General features: G+C 58.1%; 1 protein-coding gene across 8 annotated transcripts in view; it reads left to right on the forward strand.

Annotated features, from left to right (window-relative positions):
- TNRC18 (trinucleotide repeat containing 18) overlaps positions 1-16,992 on the forward strand; it is an 89,982-nt gene that overhangs the window by 43,750 nt on the left and 29,240 nt on the right. For 6 of the 8 annotated variants that reach the window (XM_061402263.1, XM_061402260.1, XM_061402266.1 and 3 more), the window contains 7 exons: positions 326-755; positions 2,283-3,278; positions 9,691-9,866; positions 10,285-10,421; positions 10,595-10,723; positions 12,127-12,298; positions 13,769-14,129. In XM_061402263.1, the coding sequence (XP_061258247.1) occupies positions 326-755; positions 2,283-3,278; positions 9,691-9,866; positions 10,285-10,421; positions 10,595-10,723; positions 12,127-12,298; positions 13,769-14,129 (2,401 nt within the window). The remainder of the gene's footprint in view (positions 1-325; positions 756-2,282; positions 3,279-9,690; positions 9,867-10,284; positions 10,422-10,594; positions 10,724-12,126; positions 12,299-13,768; positions 14,130-16,992) is intronic. The other 2 variants (XM_061402262.1, XM_061402265.1) reach the window with 2 other exon arrangements.

Here is a 16,992-nt window from a genome sequence, read left to right on the forward strand (position 1 = left end):
CAGCTGTCCTCGGCCCGTGGTGGAGCCAGGGGTGGGACAGTCCTGCGTCTTCAGGGGCCTCTCACCTCTGCCTGGCCCCCCGCGCTCTGTCTCTGGGGGTCCTAGGGGAGGGTCAGGGTCTAGACCAGAGGTTCCCCCAGCCCCGTGTGTTGGAATTCTACAAGGAATGCTGTGCTTGTTACGCGAGCCGGGACGGAATGTCCATCTCAGGCAGGGTCCTGCAGCCGCCCACCCTGCCTGGCATTCTCTGTGGGCTGGGGGGACGGGGCCGGTGCTGGGTGATGGCTCCTGCTGCACTGACCCTGCCTGCCGGCCCCCTCCACAGCAGGAGCGGCTGAAGGCCCAGGAACAGCGGGCAGAGATGGAGGAGAAGGTGAGCAAGCGCAGCCTGGAGGCCGCGGGCAAGGCCGGCCTGGGCGCTGCGGGCCCGGGGCTGTTGCCGCGGAAGCCCCCTGGCCTGAGCACCGGCCCCACGGGCACCTATGGCAAGGCCATGAGCCCGCCGCCTTCTCCCCGCGCGTCCCCTGTGGCTGCCCTGAAGGCCAAGGTCATTCAGAAGCTGGAGGACGTGTCCAAGCCGCCCGCCTACGCGTACCCTGCCACGCCCAGCTCCCACCCCAGCAGCCCGCCGCCCGCCTCCCCACCACCCACCCCAGGGATCGCCCGCAAGGAGGAGGCCCCCGAGAACGTCGTGGAGAAGAAGGACTTAGAGCTGGAGAAGGAAGCCCCCAGCCCCTTCCAGGCCTTGTTCTCAGGTAAGAGCCGGTGAAACGGGTGTCCCGGGCACCACTCACTCATTGGTTCAGCCGCTCGTTCCTTTCCCTGTTGAGCACCTGCCATGTTGGCTCCGCCAGGAAGTTCCTTCTGGTGTTTTGACCAAAGCGGTACGTGGCCTGCTGCCAAGCTCTGGAACGAACCGTCTGCCCTCGTCTCTCTAGTCTTCCCTCGGTTGGAGGGTCAGGGGAAACGGGTGTAATGTTAGAATTAGGTCCTGAGTTCAGAAGGCCTTGTTCTGAGCGTTGAACAGAGCAACGCCTGTGAGGTATTCGGCACCGCCTGACAACAACAGTACCTTCCGGGTCAGACCCCCGCCCACGTGCGGCGTGCGTGCACGCACGTGCCTTCTTCCCGTGTCCTGTGTCCATGGGGACACGCAGTGGGTGGCCTCGATGGGGCCTGAGGCTTGTGTTCCTCGTCCCGTGCGAGGACGTGAGTTCGAATTCCAGAGTTCAGATTTCAGCCTGTGGGATGCTGTGTGTGGTCTCGGGCCGGTGGCGTCCCTCTTTGGGGAGAGCTGATGTCTTGCTAACGGTCGAGTCAAGTGTGGAGCACGGGCCAGGCTGCGGTGCGGTGGGGGTGCTCCGTGTATCTCTCTCCCCTTGTTGGTTCCTGTTCAGCCCTTACTGCATGTGCCCCCCACACCGCCCCCTGGACGGAGCCTGATGCTGCAGAGTCAGCTGCACACCACCCTGCTCTCCGGGAGATTATACTTTGTGGTGGTGGGGGGAGGTCGGAGGTAAAAAGGTGGGGCGGCACAGTGTTACTGTCAGCGTTTGAACAACTTGAACTTCCCGACTCTGCTGAAGAAGAGGTGGGGCTGGTGGATTCTTGAGGGACGGATGGCAGAGTCCGCCGGGCTGGGTGGGGACCATTTAGGGTCTTTTTTCTTTTTAATAACTTCATTTATTTTGGTTGTGCTGGGTCTTCGTTGCTGCGCAGGGCTTTGCCCTAGTTGTGGGGAGCGGGGGCTACCCTGTTGCGGTGCACGTGCTTCCCTAGTTGCGGAGCACGGGCCCTAGGGCGCGTGGGCTTTGGTCGTTCCGGCTCCCCTGCCCTGAAGCCCGGGACCGGTAGTTGCGGTCCATGGACTTAGTTGCTCTGTGTCATGTGGGGTCTTCCCAGAGCAGGGATCGAACCCGTGTCTCCTGCACTGGCAGGTGGTTTTTTTACCACTAAGTCACCAGGGAAGCCCCCTGTTTAGGATCCTATTACCAGGTTCTTCTGGTCCAGCTTTGTGCCAGATGCTGAGATTAGGGGCACCAGAGACCAAAGCTTCTGCCTTTGAGACCCGAAGACCCTTGGGGACTGCAGGGTGGCCATTTTTTTCTCTCTGGGGCTCAGATGTGCAGAGACGCCCTGGGGTTCGTCAGGTGCCATTGGGAAGGGCCTCCAGCCCTGCAGGGCGGCTGAGGAGAGAGGGTGGTGGGCAGATGGGTGTTGACGGGGACACAGTTGTCGCACAGGGCCAGAGGGGCCCCCACTGACCTGCGTATCCTCTGCAGATATCCCAGCCCGGTACCCGTTTCAAGCTCTGCCACCGCACTATGGCAGGCCCTACCCATTCCTGCTGCAGCCCACGGCGGCTGCTGACGCCGACGGCCTGGCCCCCGACGTGCCGCTCCCAGCCGACGGGCCCGAGCGCCTGGCGCTCTCCCCTGAGGACAAGCCCCTGCGCCTGTCCCCATCCAAGGTCCCAGAGCCGCTGCGTGAGGTCCCGGACGAAGAGCCGCTGGTGGAGCGGGAGGTGAAGGCGGAGGTGGAGGACATGGACGAAGAGCCCGCCCAGCTGCCCTCACTGGAGTCCCCACTGACGCTGCCCCCCGAGGACGCCCTGGCAGCCCCGAGCCCGGCGGGAGGCCTGCTGGAGGCCCAGGCACTGAGTGCCAGCGGCCAGGGGCCGGAGGAGCCCCCCGGGTGCCCGGACTTTGCTGAAGGGGCCGAGGCGCGGGTCGATTCGCCGGGCCTGACAGAGTCCTGTGCAGCCGCCCCGGACTTGGGGCCGCGGCTGACGCCAGAGCCGCTGGTGGAGGCCAAGGAGGAGCCAGTGGAGGTGCCCGTGGACATGCCCGTGGCCGTGCCTGCACCCTTGGCGGAGGTGGTGCCCGGCGAGGAGGACCTGGCCCAGACGGCCCCGAGTGAGCCCCGACCCAGCCTGGAACTGCCGGACTGTGACGTGCCCGCTGGGGAGGGCGAGTGCCCAAGACTAGAGGCCCCCGAGGCCGGCCCTGTGCCCGGCGGTACCTGCTTCCTGGAGGAGGCAGGCTCTGAGGAGTTCCTGCCCAGCCTGGAGGACCCGCTGGCCGGCATGAACGCCCTGGCGGCTGCCGCAGAGCTGCCGCAGGCCCGGCCCCTGCCCTCCCCAGGCACTGGAGCCCCGGCCCTGGAGACGCTGGAGGCCGCGCAGAGCCTCGTCCTGGAGCAGAGCTTCCTGCACGGCATCACCTTGCTAAGTGAGATCGCCGAGCTGGAGCTGGAGAAGAGGAGCCAGGAGGCAGCAGGTGAGGCTTCTGGGGGCTGCTTTCCCCTCCTTGGCCTATTTTTTAATTGTTATTTATTTTTGGCTGTGCCACCAGGCTTGTTGGGATCTCAGTTCCCCTACCAGAGCACAGAGTCCTAACCACTAGGCCACTGGGAAATTCGTGCTTTTTCCCTTCCTATAAAAAAAAAAACAAAAACATATATTTTTTTAAGTGGGATTTTTAAAGTTTCAGAATCTCTAGAATATGGTTTGTTTCTCATCACTTTTTTTCCCCTTTGTGAATTAGTTTTTAAAAATTGTAAAATACACGTACCGTAAATTTTACTGCTTTAACTGTTTGGTTTTTCGGCTGTGCTAGGTTTTCATCGTGTGGGTTTTTTCCAGTTACAGCAAGCGGGAACTGCTCTCTAGTTGCAGAGCGCGGCCTTCTTGCTGCAGTGGCTTCTCTGGGTGCCGAGCACAGGGCCTGGGGCGCTTGGGCTTCAAGAGGTGCAGCTCCAGGCTCTATAGTTGTACGGGCTTAGTTACTCCGGGGCATGTGGTATCTTCCTGGATCAGGAATGGAGCCCGTGTCTCCTGCATTGGCAGGCAGATTCTTTACCACTGAGACACCAGGGAAGCCCCGCCTTAACCATTTTTAAATGTACAGGGCGGTGGTATGTAGTCACATTGTCGTGCAACCAGGTTTCTTAGTGGTGAAATTTCTCCTTGTTCTGTCAGTGGTGAATTAGCGGGATGCTTTGCACTAGGAGTGACCAAGACTCACTGGCCTAGAAAACGTCAGGGAAATTTTATTGGCTTGTGGAATCACAATATGTCAGTAATGAGGTAATGTTTCAGGTATGGCTGGATCCAGGTGCTCAAACCAAGTCAAGTCATCAGGAGTTCTTTTTTCCCTCTTCCCTGTCCCTTCCTCTCATAGTTTCCCTGCTTTCTATTGGCTTCATTCAGGGTGGGTCCACTTTCCTCGTGGGGGTCACTGGTACTTCCTCCCAAGCCCAGGGGCCCATGGACTGTAGCCAGCATACACACAGAAGAGGCCACCTCTCTCCTGGTAGCTCTGGCGGAGATGCTGTGATACACTCATTGGTTGGCTGACTGTGGTTCATGCTTTTTGCAGAAGCAAAGTCTGTATCCCAGGAGATGGGATGGACTGGGCTGATCCTGCCCAGCCCTGGATGGGGGAGCAGTCACTTCCAGGATGTAGGTGTGTGTGTGTAGGTGGGTGGTTATCCTCAGAAGGAATGGAGTGCCTTCAGCAGAAAGAAAGTGTCTTCAGTGAATTCTGGGCTGGCACAAAAGCACTGATGTTCAACATAGAAATCGAAGTGCTCCAAGAAATATGTAAAGAGCCAAAGAGTCAGGTGCAGCCTTGCCAGTCTGCAGTCCAGCCAGAACACTCGCGGGGCGGGGTGGCGCTCAGTTGCGGGGAGGTCATAAGAGTAGTTCCGGGTGTTCAGCTGTATTTCCTCTAGAACATCTTCTACTTGTTCTAGAAGTAGGAGTTTCTATAATTAAGACAGTTTTGAAGCAATGTTTTGTTACCTGCCTTTTCCACTTTGTTGTTGTTCTGTCGCTATGTTGTGTCCGATTCTTTGTCCGATTCGTTGTGACGCCGTGGACTGCAGCACGCCAGGCCTCCCTGTCCATCACCAACTCCCAGAGCTTGCTCCAACTCGTGTCCATCGAGCCGGTGATGTCATCCAACCATCTCATCTTCTCCTCTTTAAACCCCTTCTCCTCCTGCCTTCGATCTTTCCCAGCATCAGGGTCTTTTCCAATGAGTCAGCTCTTTGCATCAGGTGGCCGAAGTATTGGAGCTTCAGCTTCAGCATCAGTCCTTCCAGTGAATATTCAGGGTTGATTTCCTTTAGGTTGGACTGGTTTGATCTCTTTGCTGTCCAAGGGACCCTCAAGCACTCTCAAGTCTTCTCCAGCACCCCAGTTCAAAAGCATCAGTTCTTTAGCACTTAGCCTTCTTTTTCCCTTAGTATATTCTTTATTAAACATTTCAAAACTGTGCATTCTTAAACATTTTTTTGGAACTACGCAGTTTTCTGGCCGGTGGAGGCTCCAGACTTCAGTTGACCCAATCCTCAACTGTCAGGCATTTTAATTTGCCTTCTTTTCTATAATTTTCTTCCCTTCCTTTTGCTGTTGTAAGTAATGTGATGATTACTCTTGGAGAAAAATCTTTGTCCACACCTCTGCTTTCCTAGGGGTTTGTTCCCAGGAGTGGAATTGCTGGGTCAGAACCAGATCTTTTTCGTCATCAGGGTCCAACGCCCCCTTTCCTGGAAGCTTGGACGAGTGACACGTCCTTCCCCGCAGGCGTCTGTTGTTTTGTGGGGTTTTTTCTTTTCTTGGTTGCTGTGCTCGGGCTTTTCTCCCGTTGCAGGGGGTGGGGGGCTGCTCTTCGTTGCAGCGCTCGGGCTTCTCGCTGCGGTGTCCTCTCTTGATGCCGAGAAGGAGCTCTAGGCGAACAGCCTTCAGTAATTGTGGCGCACGAGCCTAGCTGCTCTGCAGCACGTGGGATCTTCCTGGACCGGGGATTGAACCTGTGTCCCCTGCATTGGCAGGTGGATTCTTAACCACTGGATCACCAGGGGAGTCCTGTTGTTCAAGTTCATTGTTTCTTTTCTTTCATTTAAATAGTTTAGTACAAATTTCCCACCCCCACCCCCAGAAGACAAACCTCGCTTGATCCTGCCAACTGGTGGGTTTTCAGTGGGGACCACACAGGCCAAGGGGCCTCTGGGAAGGAGAAGGCTGAGGATGGGTCGCCAGGTTTGGGGGCTTCTGCCTGCTCTTGCCCGTCTTCACGCTGTTGCCTGATTCATGCGTTCATTTAGCTCCTCCTCTACTCCCGGCAGTATCGGGTACCAGCAGTGAACCAGGCTCTCCACGTGCAGCCCTCAGCACTGTTGGGGTGACAAGCGGGAGGCCCAAACAGTCGGGGGGACAGGGCAGGGGTGGGAAGGTGGTCTCCCATAGCAGATGGCCAGGGAAGCCCCTCTCAATAGGTGGGGGAGGGAGATTCTTCAGGGGAAAGCCACGCCAGGCTCAAGGAAGAACAAGTGCAAAGGCCCTGGGGTGACTGTTTGCCCCAGGGTAGAGCAAAGGTGAGGAGGCCAGGGGTGGGAGGGGAGCCCCGAGGGGAGAGTGGGTGCTGGCAAGTGGGGTCACTGTTGGGGTCAACTTTTACTCACTTGGAGTGAAATGAGAGGCCGCTGGAAGGAGGATTTACGTTGCAGTGATAGGATCAGACCTCACTGAAGTCTCTTTGGGGGCTGTGTGGGGGCTGATGCTGGGGTGGGGAGACCCAGTAGAGGCTCCCGTCTGCATCCAGGCCCAGGGTGGTGAGGGGCGCACAGGTGCGGGCAGGTGGGTTCTGGGTGGAAGTTGGAGCCGGCAGGCTTTGTGAAGGGACTGCAGTTGGGTGTGTAAGGACGAGGCTGAGGCTTTTGACCCGAGTTGCTGGAAGAGAAGAAAGGTTTCTGAAGTGGGGAAGCAGTGGGAGGGGCGCATTCAGGGGGAGCCCAGTGGCCGGCGTGGACATGGATGCTCCTGGTGGTGCCCTGCAGTGCCCTCGGCACTCTGCAGTGCAGGTCTGCTGGCCTGAGCGTGGGCTCTGTGATCCCGGGGTGGGGGCCGGCGTCGGGCTGGAGCAGGCGCTTGGAGGCGCCGACGTGCAGGGGAGGGCCTGGGGGCCCTTTGCCTCCAACGGTCATGGACAGACCCTAAGCATCAGTGCCCTGCCAAGGGCCCACAGGCCTGGGCCGCGAGTGGTCCAGGGCTCCAGCTTGCCCCGCGGCCCCATCACTTCCTGGCGCCACTGGCCCCCCCGCTTCCCCACTCCTGCCCCACGCAGCCACCTGTGGGCAGCAAGCGCGGGTGTCCCAAGGCGAGCAGCCGTCCTTCCCGCTCTCCGGCACCGTAGTCTCTGTGATGGACGCCTGGTCCCGTGGAGGTTCCAGTGAGTGTTGGCCTGGTTCCCAGGTCACCTCTGTGTTGGTACAGCCGCAGGGCTGGGGTATTAGCTCGGGCTGCTGTAATAAACATACAAGCGCGGTGGGGCGGGGCAGGGGGACGAGTCTTGAGTAACAAGAGTATGTGTTCTCATGACTCGAGAGGCTGGGCGTTCTAGATCCAGGTGTCAGCAGGGTTGGGTTGGTTCCTCCTGAGGCATCTCTCCTCCGCAGACCTGTGGACAGCCACCCTTTCCCTGTGGAATTCTTCCACGTGTGTCTGTGTAGCCAAACGTCCCCTTTTATGATGATGCAGTCTTGCTGGATCAGACATCGCCCACCCTGACACCCTCGTGTTAACTTGTTCCCTCTTGAAAGGCTCTGCCTTCCGAGCTGTGACGGTGTTAGGGCTTTCCATGTGGACTTGGGGGCACGCAGCTGCTGCCCTCTGGCTACCAGGCTCCCCTCTGTGTCCTGGGGACCCCAGCGAGGCTGGTGCATTGGAGAGTGAAGCAGGTGATGGAGTCACTGTGTGATCTCCTCTGATGAAGCAGCTCTCCCCTGCCTTACCCAGCGACTGAGAAGCTTACGGCTCGGAGGACCTCGAAGGGACTGGGGTGGGGTGTGTCACCTGGGGCGTGGGCCACGTGCTTCAGTCTAGTGCCAGCGCTTGAGGCTGGTGGGGTTCACTGCTTTGAGGCCTCAGTGTCTGTCCCAAAGACACAGAAGACCAGAAGCAGGGGCTCTCACCTCAGCACGGGTGACGTGTGGTTGTGACTCGAGGGGAGCACTGCTGACACCTGGTGGTGAAGGCGAGGACGCCTCTCAGTGTCCCAGGATGATGCCCAAGAGCCGCCCTGCAGCAGAGATTCGAGCCACGGCCATGTGAATGGCGCCTGGGGTCAGAAGCCCTGATCTGGGCGATACACTTGTTAAGGTTGAAGTTAGGGAGTTCTGCACGTTGCTTGTAAGCAATATACTTTTCCGGCACTTCCCAGGTGGTCCAGTGGCTTAGACTCCGCGCTCCCAATGCAGGGGGACTGCGTTTGATTCCTGGACAGGGAAGTAGATCCCATATGCCCCGACTAAGAGCTGGCATGCCACAACTAAAAGTTCTGCATGCCACAAGGAAGATGGAAGGTTCTGCGTGCCACAACTAAGACCCAGTGCAGCTAAGTTAATAAATACTTTTAAAAGCTCTCTCTTTTAAAAAGAGAACATACTTTTCCCCTCAGATACACACAGACCGTTCTCAAAAATTGATCATGTTACATCACAAAGGAAACATCAGTTGGAAAATGAAAACTCATGTTATTTTGGTACAAAGACTGTGGAAAAATAGGTTCTCAGGTACCACCGTTGAGATCCTGAGTTGCTGCAGCGTTTCTGAAGGGCAGTCGGAATATTCATGAGAGATAAACGCACACACCTTGATCATGTTAATTGCACAGACAGGAATTTTCCGGAGACAGTGCCTGTCTGTTCACTACAAAAAAAAAAACAAAAAAATCTGGAGCCACCTGAATGCCATCAGCAGGGGATTGTTTAGGTAAATTAAAGCTTATTGATCCGAGAGAAAACTAGGCTGCTGTTACTCAGTTTCGCTGCATAAAATTGCTGATATTCTAGTGGTTCTGACTTACAGAAATGGCACTTTCTGTTCGGGTTCAAGCTATAGCATGCATGCGTATTTTTGTGCTAATGGGAAAACACGTTGAGTAGCAACGAGCAGAGTGTGATGTGGTGTGTATTGATGGGTGCCGATTTCTGCTTGTGAAACTTGAGGACTTCCCTGGTGGCTCAGATGGTAAAGCGTCTGTCTACAATGTGGGAGACCCAGGTTCAATCCCTGGGTCGGGAAGATCCCCTGGAGAAGGAAATGGCAATCCACTCCAGTACTATTGCCTGGGAAATCCCATGGACAGAAGAGCCTGGTAGGCTACAGTCCATGGGGGTCGCAGAGTCGGACATGACTGAGCAACTTCACTTTCACTTTCTGCTTGTGAAGGATGCCTGGGTGTTACCCATGTTTGAATGTGTGTAAAAGTTTCTGGAACCACCTACCACGCAGTGTCTGCAGAGGCATCCTCTGGGAGGGGCCGGTGGTGGGAGGAAGAAGGCTTGTGTTTCATGACACTTCTTTGCTTGGTTTGTGGTTTTTATCATGTGCACATGTGACTTTCGCAATTTACAGAACTTATCATGGGGTTATTTTTTTTCTGATGGTGTAAACCACGCATAGTCCTTGTGGAAGATTTTCAGGACAGATAAGCAGAAAGAGAGTTGCCTTGTTAGGGCGCGGCTCTGCCGTTCTCTGGTGACCGCCTGCGCGTCTGAGTGGACGTGCTGTGAAGGACAGGACCCTGGCCTGTGTCCTCTTCCCAGGTAGGGATCTGAGGAGGGTCGCCGAGGTGCTCGTGAGCCCGGCCCCCAGAGCGTGGGCTCACTTGCCTCCTCCCGCAGGTGCAGAGCGGGGCCCGCCCGTGCGGCCCTCGCTGGAGAGCCTCCTGGCGGCCAGCAGCCACGTGCTGAAGGAGGTGCTGGACGGCCCCTTCGTGGATCCGCTCAAGAACCTGCGGCTTCCACGTGAGCTGAACCCCAACAAGAAGTACAGCTGGATGCAGAAGAAGGACGAGCGGGTGAGGCGTCCCGGGCGTGGCTTGGGGGAACGGGCTGGGCGGAGGACGGCGTGTGCCCAGAGAGGCCACCTGGCCTGGGCCTTGGCAGGCTGCACGCTTGGGGGAACCTGTTGCACTCCCAGCTTCCACCACCACCTTGTGGGGCGGTCCCCGGCGAGTTGTCTCCTCTTCCCTGGCCTCAGTGTACCACATGATCACGTGTCAAGGGTGTGTCCCGTGGGCAACAGCTTGGGGGCTCAAGGAGAGCAGATGTGCGTGTGACAGATGCCAGCCCTGCCCGAGAGGCACTTGCGGGCCACCTCAGCCTGGACACGGCCCTGCAGGGTTGGCTTTCCGGTCCCTGGCGTGCACACGGGGAGTCTCGGTGAGGGTGGCGTCCCTGCTATGAGACCCCGCGCTCACCCGCCGCTCCCCGCAGATGTACGCCATGAAGTCCTCCCTGGAGAGCATGGACGCTATGGAGCTGGACTTCCGGATGCGGCTGGCAGAGGTGCAGCGCCAGTATAAGGAGAAGCAGCGTGAGCTGGTGAAGCTGCAGCGGCGCCGCGATTCCGAGTGAGTGCGACCCGCCGCCCGCGGCCGGGCTCTGTAGGCGCCGCGCTCAGGAGGTCCGCCGTGCAGGCCGCCAGGTGTGCGTGGCCCCGAGTGACGTGTGCGCTCCGTGCGCCCCCTTCTCCGCGCCCCACCCCACCCCCGGGTTCACAGCCCAGCGTGTGATTCTCTTTAAGGGACAGGCGCGAGGAACCCCATAGAAGCTTGGCACGCAGAGGCCCTGGCAGGCCGCGGAAACGGACCCACGCCCTGAGCGCCCTGTCGCCCCCCCGCAAGAGAGGGAAGAGCCGCATCCATAGCGGAAAGTAAGGCTGGCCCCTCGGTGGGTCGGGGACTGGCACAGAGCTCGGAGGGGAGGCGCGCGGGCCCGTGCGGGGCCTGTGTCGGCGCCAGGGACCTGGCGTCCCTCAGGCTCTGACCCGCCGGGATCGGCAGCTCGCGGGCAGCACGGCGCGCTGCCCTGGGCCAGCCAGGAGGGCGAGCGTGGAGCGGACAGGCACACCCACCCCAGCCAGCAAGTCGAGTGTCACCCCAGTCAGGCCCGTCTTTCTGCCGCACCGGCGTCTTCTGCGGCTAGGGCCTGCTTCCCTCTGTGATGGGCGGCGTCACTCCCGGGCTCCTGGTGCGTTGTGCCCGGGGTGCTCCCTGTGTCCGGGGCCTCCGCCTCCACGCATGCTGGGGAGAGGCTCCTTGGAGCCACATGTGGCCGGAGCGAGAGCACTCCCTCTGGGTTAGCTGTGGATAGAGGAACGCCGCTGAGGTTTCCCCGGGCCTCCGGAGCACGCCTCGGCCTGGGCCAGCAGGGCAGGCGGCCAGCAGGGCGTGGGTGAGGAAGCAGAGGGGCCACAGGGTACCTTCACAGCCGCAGGAGAGGCCGTGGGTCTTCTCAGGAGAAGACAGCCCCAAGAGCCCCCCTGTCTTGCATCTAAGCTTGGATGTCCCTGACTGACCAGAGGATGCAGAGAGAAATACCCTGTTACCAGCCACAGGCGGGTGGGGAAAGCCGCTCCTGGAGGAGCGAGCAGAGGCTGGGGCTGCCCGCGCGTGGAGCCGCGGGGGGTGGGTGCGCCTCCTGCCGAGCCCAGGCCTGCTGCCTTGTGACCTTGGGCCAGGCGTTCGCTCTTGTAGGTGAGCGCCTTCCTCCGTGAAGAGCAGTGTGTGGAACCAAGTGTTGTTTTGTGGTTAAAATACAGACACGGAGTGAGACGCACGGTAGAGACCTGGTAAAAGTTACTTCTGTCTTATTAGTACTTGTGAGGCTTTAGCGTGAAGCGGGCCACCGGGACCCTGGCCTGACTGCTCGGGCACAGCACAGCGAGGCGCTCCTTCACAGCAGCTCTTGATCGTAACCCCCGCCCCATCCTGGTGGATGTCTGTGGCATTTCTGGTCCGTGTTCTTGGCGTGCTTGGGTACGGAGGTCTCTGACCATGACGAGATGTGTGTGTGTGTACGTGAAGGAGCACAAGAAAGAAAGGGGCCGGCAGAGACACTGCTTTCAAGAAGTTCTTTTTTCCCCCATTAAACGCTCATTCTGCCTCCTTCACAAGTGTCCCAGAGTCCTGGCACCACAGTGCTTCAGACTCGTCAGTCTGCCGGCAGTCTGTGCTTCAGCATCCAGAGCCCACCCTTCAGGGCCATGAGGGCGGACCCCCGGCCCGTGCATGCTGCCTGGCCGGGCTGCTGACCGGTTCCATGTCTGGGTTTCAGGCTGAGCGGCAAGCCCCTGCTGACCTCAGACGACTACGAGCTGGGAGCGGGGATGAGGAAGAGACACAAGGGGCCTGAGGAGGACCACGACGCCCTCGGCGGAGCAGGGAAAGCCCGGGGGAGGAACCAGCCTTGGGACGAGCACGAAACCTCGTCAGACGTGATGAGTCAGGTTGGTCGCCCCATCTCTCAGGTGTGCTGTTGGCTTGGGGCACAGGGTCTGGCAGGGCTGCGGGGGCTCACACCCCCCCTTTGCGGGTCTCCTGGCCCTGTTGCACAGACACTTTGGGAAGACACTCAACTGTGGAGTCACTACGGATAAAATGGAATAGTAACCTGGGCGCAAACGCTTTTGTTGGGGGTGGTTGCCTTAGTGCCAGAGCCACTCCTCCAATCTTGGTCATTGTGCAGAGCAGGGGAGGTCAGAGAGCTGGCAAAGGAACACAGCCCCAGGTGGAGCTGAGGCTGAAAGCTCGTCCTCCGTGTGTGCTCCGTGACCCTCTGCTGAAGCGCAGAGGAGAGACTGCGAGTTCCTAACCCGATAGTGCAATTACTCAGTTGTTTCACGGTATAATTATTTAATGAGCGGCTTCACCATTCTGGAGTTTGAAGAAACAAGGGCTTGATGCCATTGTAATTTCCTCTGGGAACTCTCCTGAGGTAAAGGGGCGAGCGCCAACGCCTTGAATTTTCTTGTTTCTGCAGAGCATTGAAATCACCCACTTGAAGGCCCTCATCACTGAATACTAACATACCTTGTTGTCCCTCCCAGAAAAACCCTGTGGGAGGGGGCTGTTACGGTTGACTTGGGCGTCAGAGAGAAGGACCTACATAGGGGAGAGTGGGTCCGTGGGGAGGGGAAGAGAGCCAGTTTGTAGTTTGTACGTCAGCATCCTTTGTACTCTCGAACCGTGAAGGGCACTCTTGTTGTCTAATTGACACTATCCCAACTTTTTCTCTCCTTATGAAATGTTACCTGATTAGAGAGAAAATAGCAATGAAATGTTCAAATGAGGGCCATTGAAGCTGCATGTTTCAACAGCAAATGACTCCAGCTGATGGGAGACGCGCAAGCACGAATTTATCTGTGAAATCTCTAATCATTCTTTCTGCTTCAGGCGTCCAAGGCACACTCAAGGCATTTTCTTGGCAGCTTCAGCCCATTTAGCTGGATGGCCTGGTTTAGGCTGGGAGGCCATCTTCATCACCTGCTTTAGGCAGCTGAGATAAGCAGATCAGCTGTGCTGTGAACTGGGTTTTCCATCTTCGGGTTCATCCCTCCTCCCTTAATCCAGCTACCTTCTCCCCCTTGGCTCCCTGGCAGCACTGTTTTAGGCGCTCCCCACTAGGAAGCACAGCACAGCCAGCCAGTGGCGAAGAGAACTGTAACCACAGTAAGAGCTCTTTAATAAGTTCTTCAGGTGCCTTTTCTCAGTTCATCTGCAGCACAGCCCAATGCTGCCTGTGCGTAATCACCCCCATTTTACAGGGTAGAGGAACTGAGGCTAAGAGGAATTCAGCAACATGTTAGAAAGCCACGGAGGCAGGGAGGAGGAGCCCGGGTTCGTCTGAGCTCATGAGCTGAGACCCACTGTGGGTGTCAAATGTCTTAACCCCACGACTTCCCAACTTCCCTTTCCAGCTAAAGATTAAGAAGAAGAAGATGGCTAGCGACCAGGAGCAGTTGGCAAGCAAGCTAGACAAAGCCCTCTCCCTCACAAAGCAGGACAAGTTGAAGTCGCCCTTCAAGTTCTCAGATGGTTCTGGGGGAAAATCAAAAGCGAGCGGGGGCTGTGGCAGGTACTTGACGCCCTACGACAGCCTGCTGGGCAAGGACAGGAAGGCGCTGGCCAAAGGCCTCAGCCTGTCTCTGAAAGCCTCGCGAGAAGGTAAACACAAAAGGGCCGCCAAAGCCAGGAAGATGGAGGCGGGGTTCAAGGCCAGAGGCCAGCCCAAGTCGACCCACTCCCCCTTCGCCTCGGAAGTGAGCAGTTACTCCTACAGTAAGTAGTGGGCCGCGCCGCCTCAGGGCTGTTCTTCCTCCCTTTCCTTCCTTTCTTCCTCTTTTGGCCTCGAAAGCTCCATGGCCTCTGGTGATGGTCTCTTTTTCCGCTTTGGCGCCGGTACCAGGCCGGAAACGGAGGTGGTTGTGATGAATGGGCACTGTTGTTTGGGCGGCCACCTGTGATTGGTGGGTACTCGTGATTGGCGGGCGGGTGGGAGCGGAAGTCCGCCAGCCCTCCCGTACCCGCCTTCCGTTGGTCCGCGCTAAGGCCATCGGTGTGGAGGCCTTGTGCTACAGAGTTGGCGGTTGCTCAGCCTAGAGCGGTCGCTCGTGAAAACCATAGAGCTGACCGGGTCGCTCCCGCCCTCAGGCGGCTGCCAGTCCTCCAGCTCAGTGTTAGTGAGGAAGGCGTCTATGGAGCACACACCAGGGCGGCCTTTCTTGTCTTTGCGACGGCCCTCCACGTGGTTACCCGGTTTGTTTCCGAGGATAGATGCTGAGGCAGGGCCCAGCCCGTCAGATTGAGCGGCGCGGGATGGCCCATCACGATGGGCGCTGCCTATTTGCAGCCGCATGCGGCTTTCGGGCCCCTGAAACGTAGCAGCTGTGGCACTGAGGGACCGAGTGTACGCGGAGCCTGCGGCCTCGCGCTTCTTGTCTGGGAACTGGGGGAGCGTGGGCTTCCGGAGCCCGGACGGCCTTGTCCTCACCCCCACCCCCGACACCCTTCCGCTGGCCCAGAGCCCGCCGCTTGGCACCTAATAGGTGCTCGGTAAGTACCTGGGCGGAACGTGTGATGCCAGGATGGCTGCCCAGGGCTGTGGTCGCCGCAGCAAGGCCGGGGAGGGGCTGTTTGCCTCCAGGCATCTGTCCGCGGGTTTCTTCGAGGGGGACCCGAGGCTGCGACTTGGGTAGAAAGCTTTCTCCTTAGTGACTGCGTGCGTCTGTATGACTGGGCCTTTCCTCGGCTCTGTCTACTTCATGGGGTCGGGGGCGAGGGTGATGACTGTTAAGGGCAAGAAATGGTGTGTGTTCTTAAGGAAAGAAAGTCTCTATAGAGTTAAGATACCATGGCCTGCCCCCCGAGTGCTGTCCAGAGCCCTAAGTGAGCTGGCTGGGTGGGTGAACAGCTGGGAGAAGGCATCTGGCGTGAGATGAAGCTGCTGCTGGTGTCTGGATTTTAACGTTCCTGGTTTTGGTTGTCCTGGGTCTCCAGCCTTGATGCTCATGGGTGGGGGGGCGAGGATCTACTTCTGTGCCTTATGTCCCCTGGGTGGGATCAGTGGCCGAAACACCTCAGATTCAGATGGGTGTGAGCTGAGCGGCACTGCCCAGGCCCCTGGCTGCCTCGTGCCAGTTCTAGAGACTTGTAGTTCCGAAGGAGAAGGGAAGGGCTTTCCTTTGCTTGTTCTGGAATATCACAGAGAGAGCAGGGATTGCTTTTCCTTTGATCTTTCAGTGGATGTGGCCTGGCTGGTGTTGGAAGGATCCTCTGCTCTCCCCCTCTTACAGGGGGATGAGGTGGGGTTCAGGCTAGAGTCCAGAGAGAAGCTGAGGTCTTTGCAGGGGGGAGGGGGGCTCTAAGCTGCCAAGTCCACTGCGGCAGATGTGTGTAGGCACGCAAAGCAGTGTTCAGATTGCTCATCTCTGTTGCGCTCTTGTCTAAAACTGCACTGTTCAGTTGAGAGAAGTGGGTTAATGCTGCTACAGGTTGGTCAAAAGGCCTGTCTGCAGTTAGCTGGTGGCTATGATGTGAGAGTGGAGAGAGTGGCTGGCTGTGGAGAGAGTGCATCTCTTCTATTTTTCACATTAGTCTTTTTGTCTTCCCTGTAAATGCCTGCATGCAGGGTCATGAAGAAGTCGAGGTGTTTCCTAGCCTTGAGATGCTGTATCAGGAGGAGAGAACGTCGCCCTCCTGCATTTTCACTGTGGGTTGTAGGGATCCGGTGGCTTGCTTGGGTTCTGGTGGGAAGCCAAGTTGGTCCTTGTCACGCACGGACTTGTCCAGCCTGGCAAGTGGCTTCAAGAAGGACAGGATGAAGCACACAGGAGGGAGAGCTGTGGCTATGGGACAGGCAGAGGCGTGTCCTCGTCCCACCCAGAGTTGCCAGACTACCCTGCAGTTGGGTGTTGAGTGGAAAGCATAGATGTTGGAGGAGGCAGCCAGAGAACCCCTGCCCCCCAGCATATGCGCATGCGCACACGTGCACACACACACACACACACACACACACACACACACACACACACACACTCTCTCTCTCTCTCTCTCTCTCTCTCTCTCTCTCTCTCTCTCTCTCTCCCTCCTTCTCTTGGACTTGGGGAGGGCAGCTGTGTCGGTTAACGTCTTTGGGACGGATTTGACGAGATGAAGGGATTACAGCCTTTGGCTGCAGAGCCTTTCCGTCCTATGGAATCTCGCTCACCAGCCTCGCGTGTAGAACAGACCAAAGTGGTGTGAGTCTGCCTGGGGAGGGATTGGAAGGGGCCAGAGCTGTGCCCACTTGACAGCTCCCTCCCCAAAGCCTCAAGCAGCTCCAAGGCTGGAGACGTGTGGGAGGCCAGAACCAGCATGCTGGTCCCCCCTCTCAGATAGGAAAAGAAACGGGGTAGGGCTGGGAGCTGCAGTGTCATTCGTCAGATGCCGCTGTGCTGACTGCCGAGCAGGAAGCTGGGTTGTGAGTCTTTACACGCTTGCCCCGAATACCACTGCGAGCTGGTGTTTTGGGAAAGAGGGGCTTTACCTGAGTCCTTCCCTTCTTAGGCTGCTTCCCTCCCCACGAGGAGCCCGTGGGCTGGCTGCAGTCCTGTGGGGTGGACTGGACTCGGCAGTGACCTCCCTGCGCAGGGCAGAGACCTTC

The sequence above is a fragment of the Bos javanicus genome, chromosome 25, assembly GCF_032452875.1.
Source record: "Bos javanicus breed banteng chromosome 25, ARS-OSU_banteng_1.0, whole genome shotgun sequence".
Classification (NCBI taxonomy): domain Eukaryota; kingdom Metazoa; phylum Chordata; class Mammalia; order Artiodactyla; family Bovidae; genus Bos; species Bos javanicus.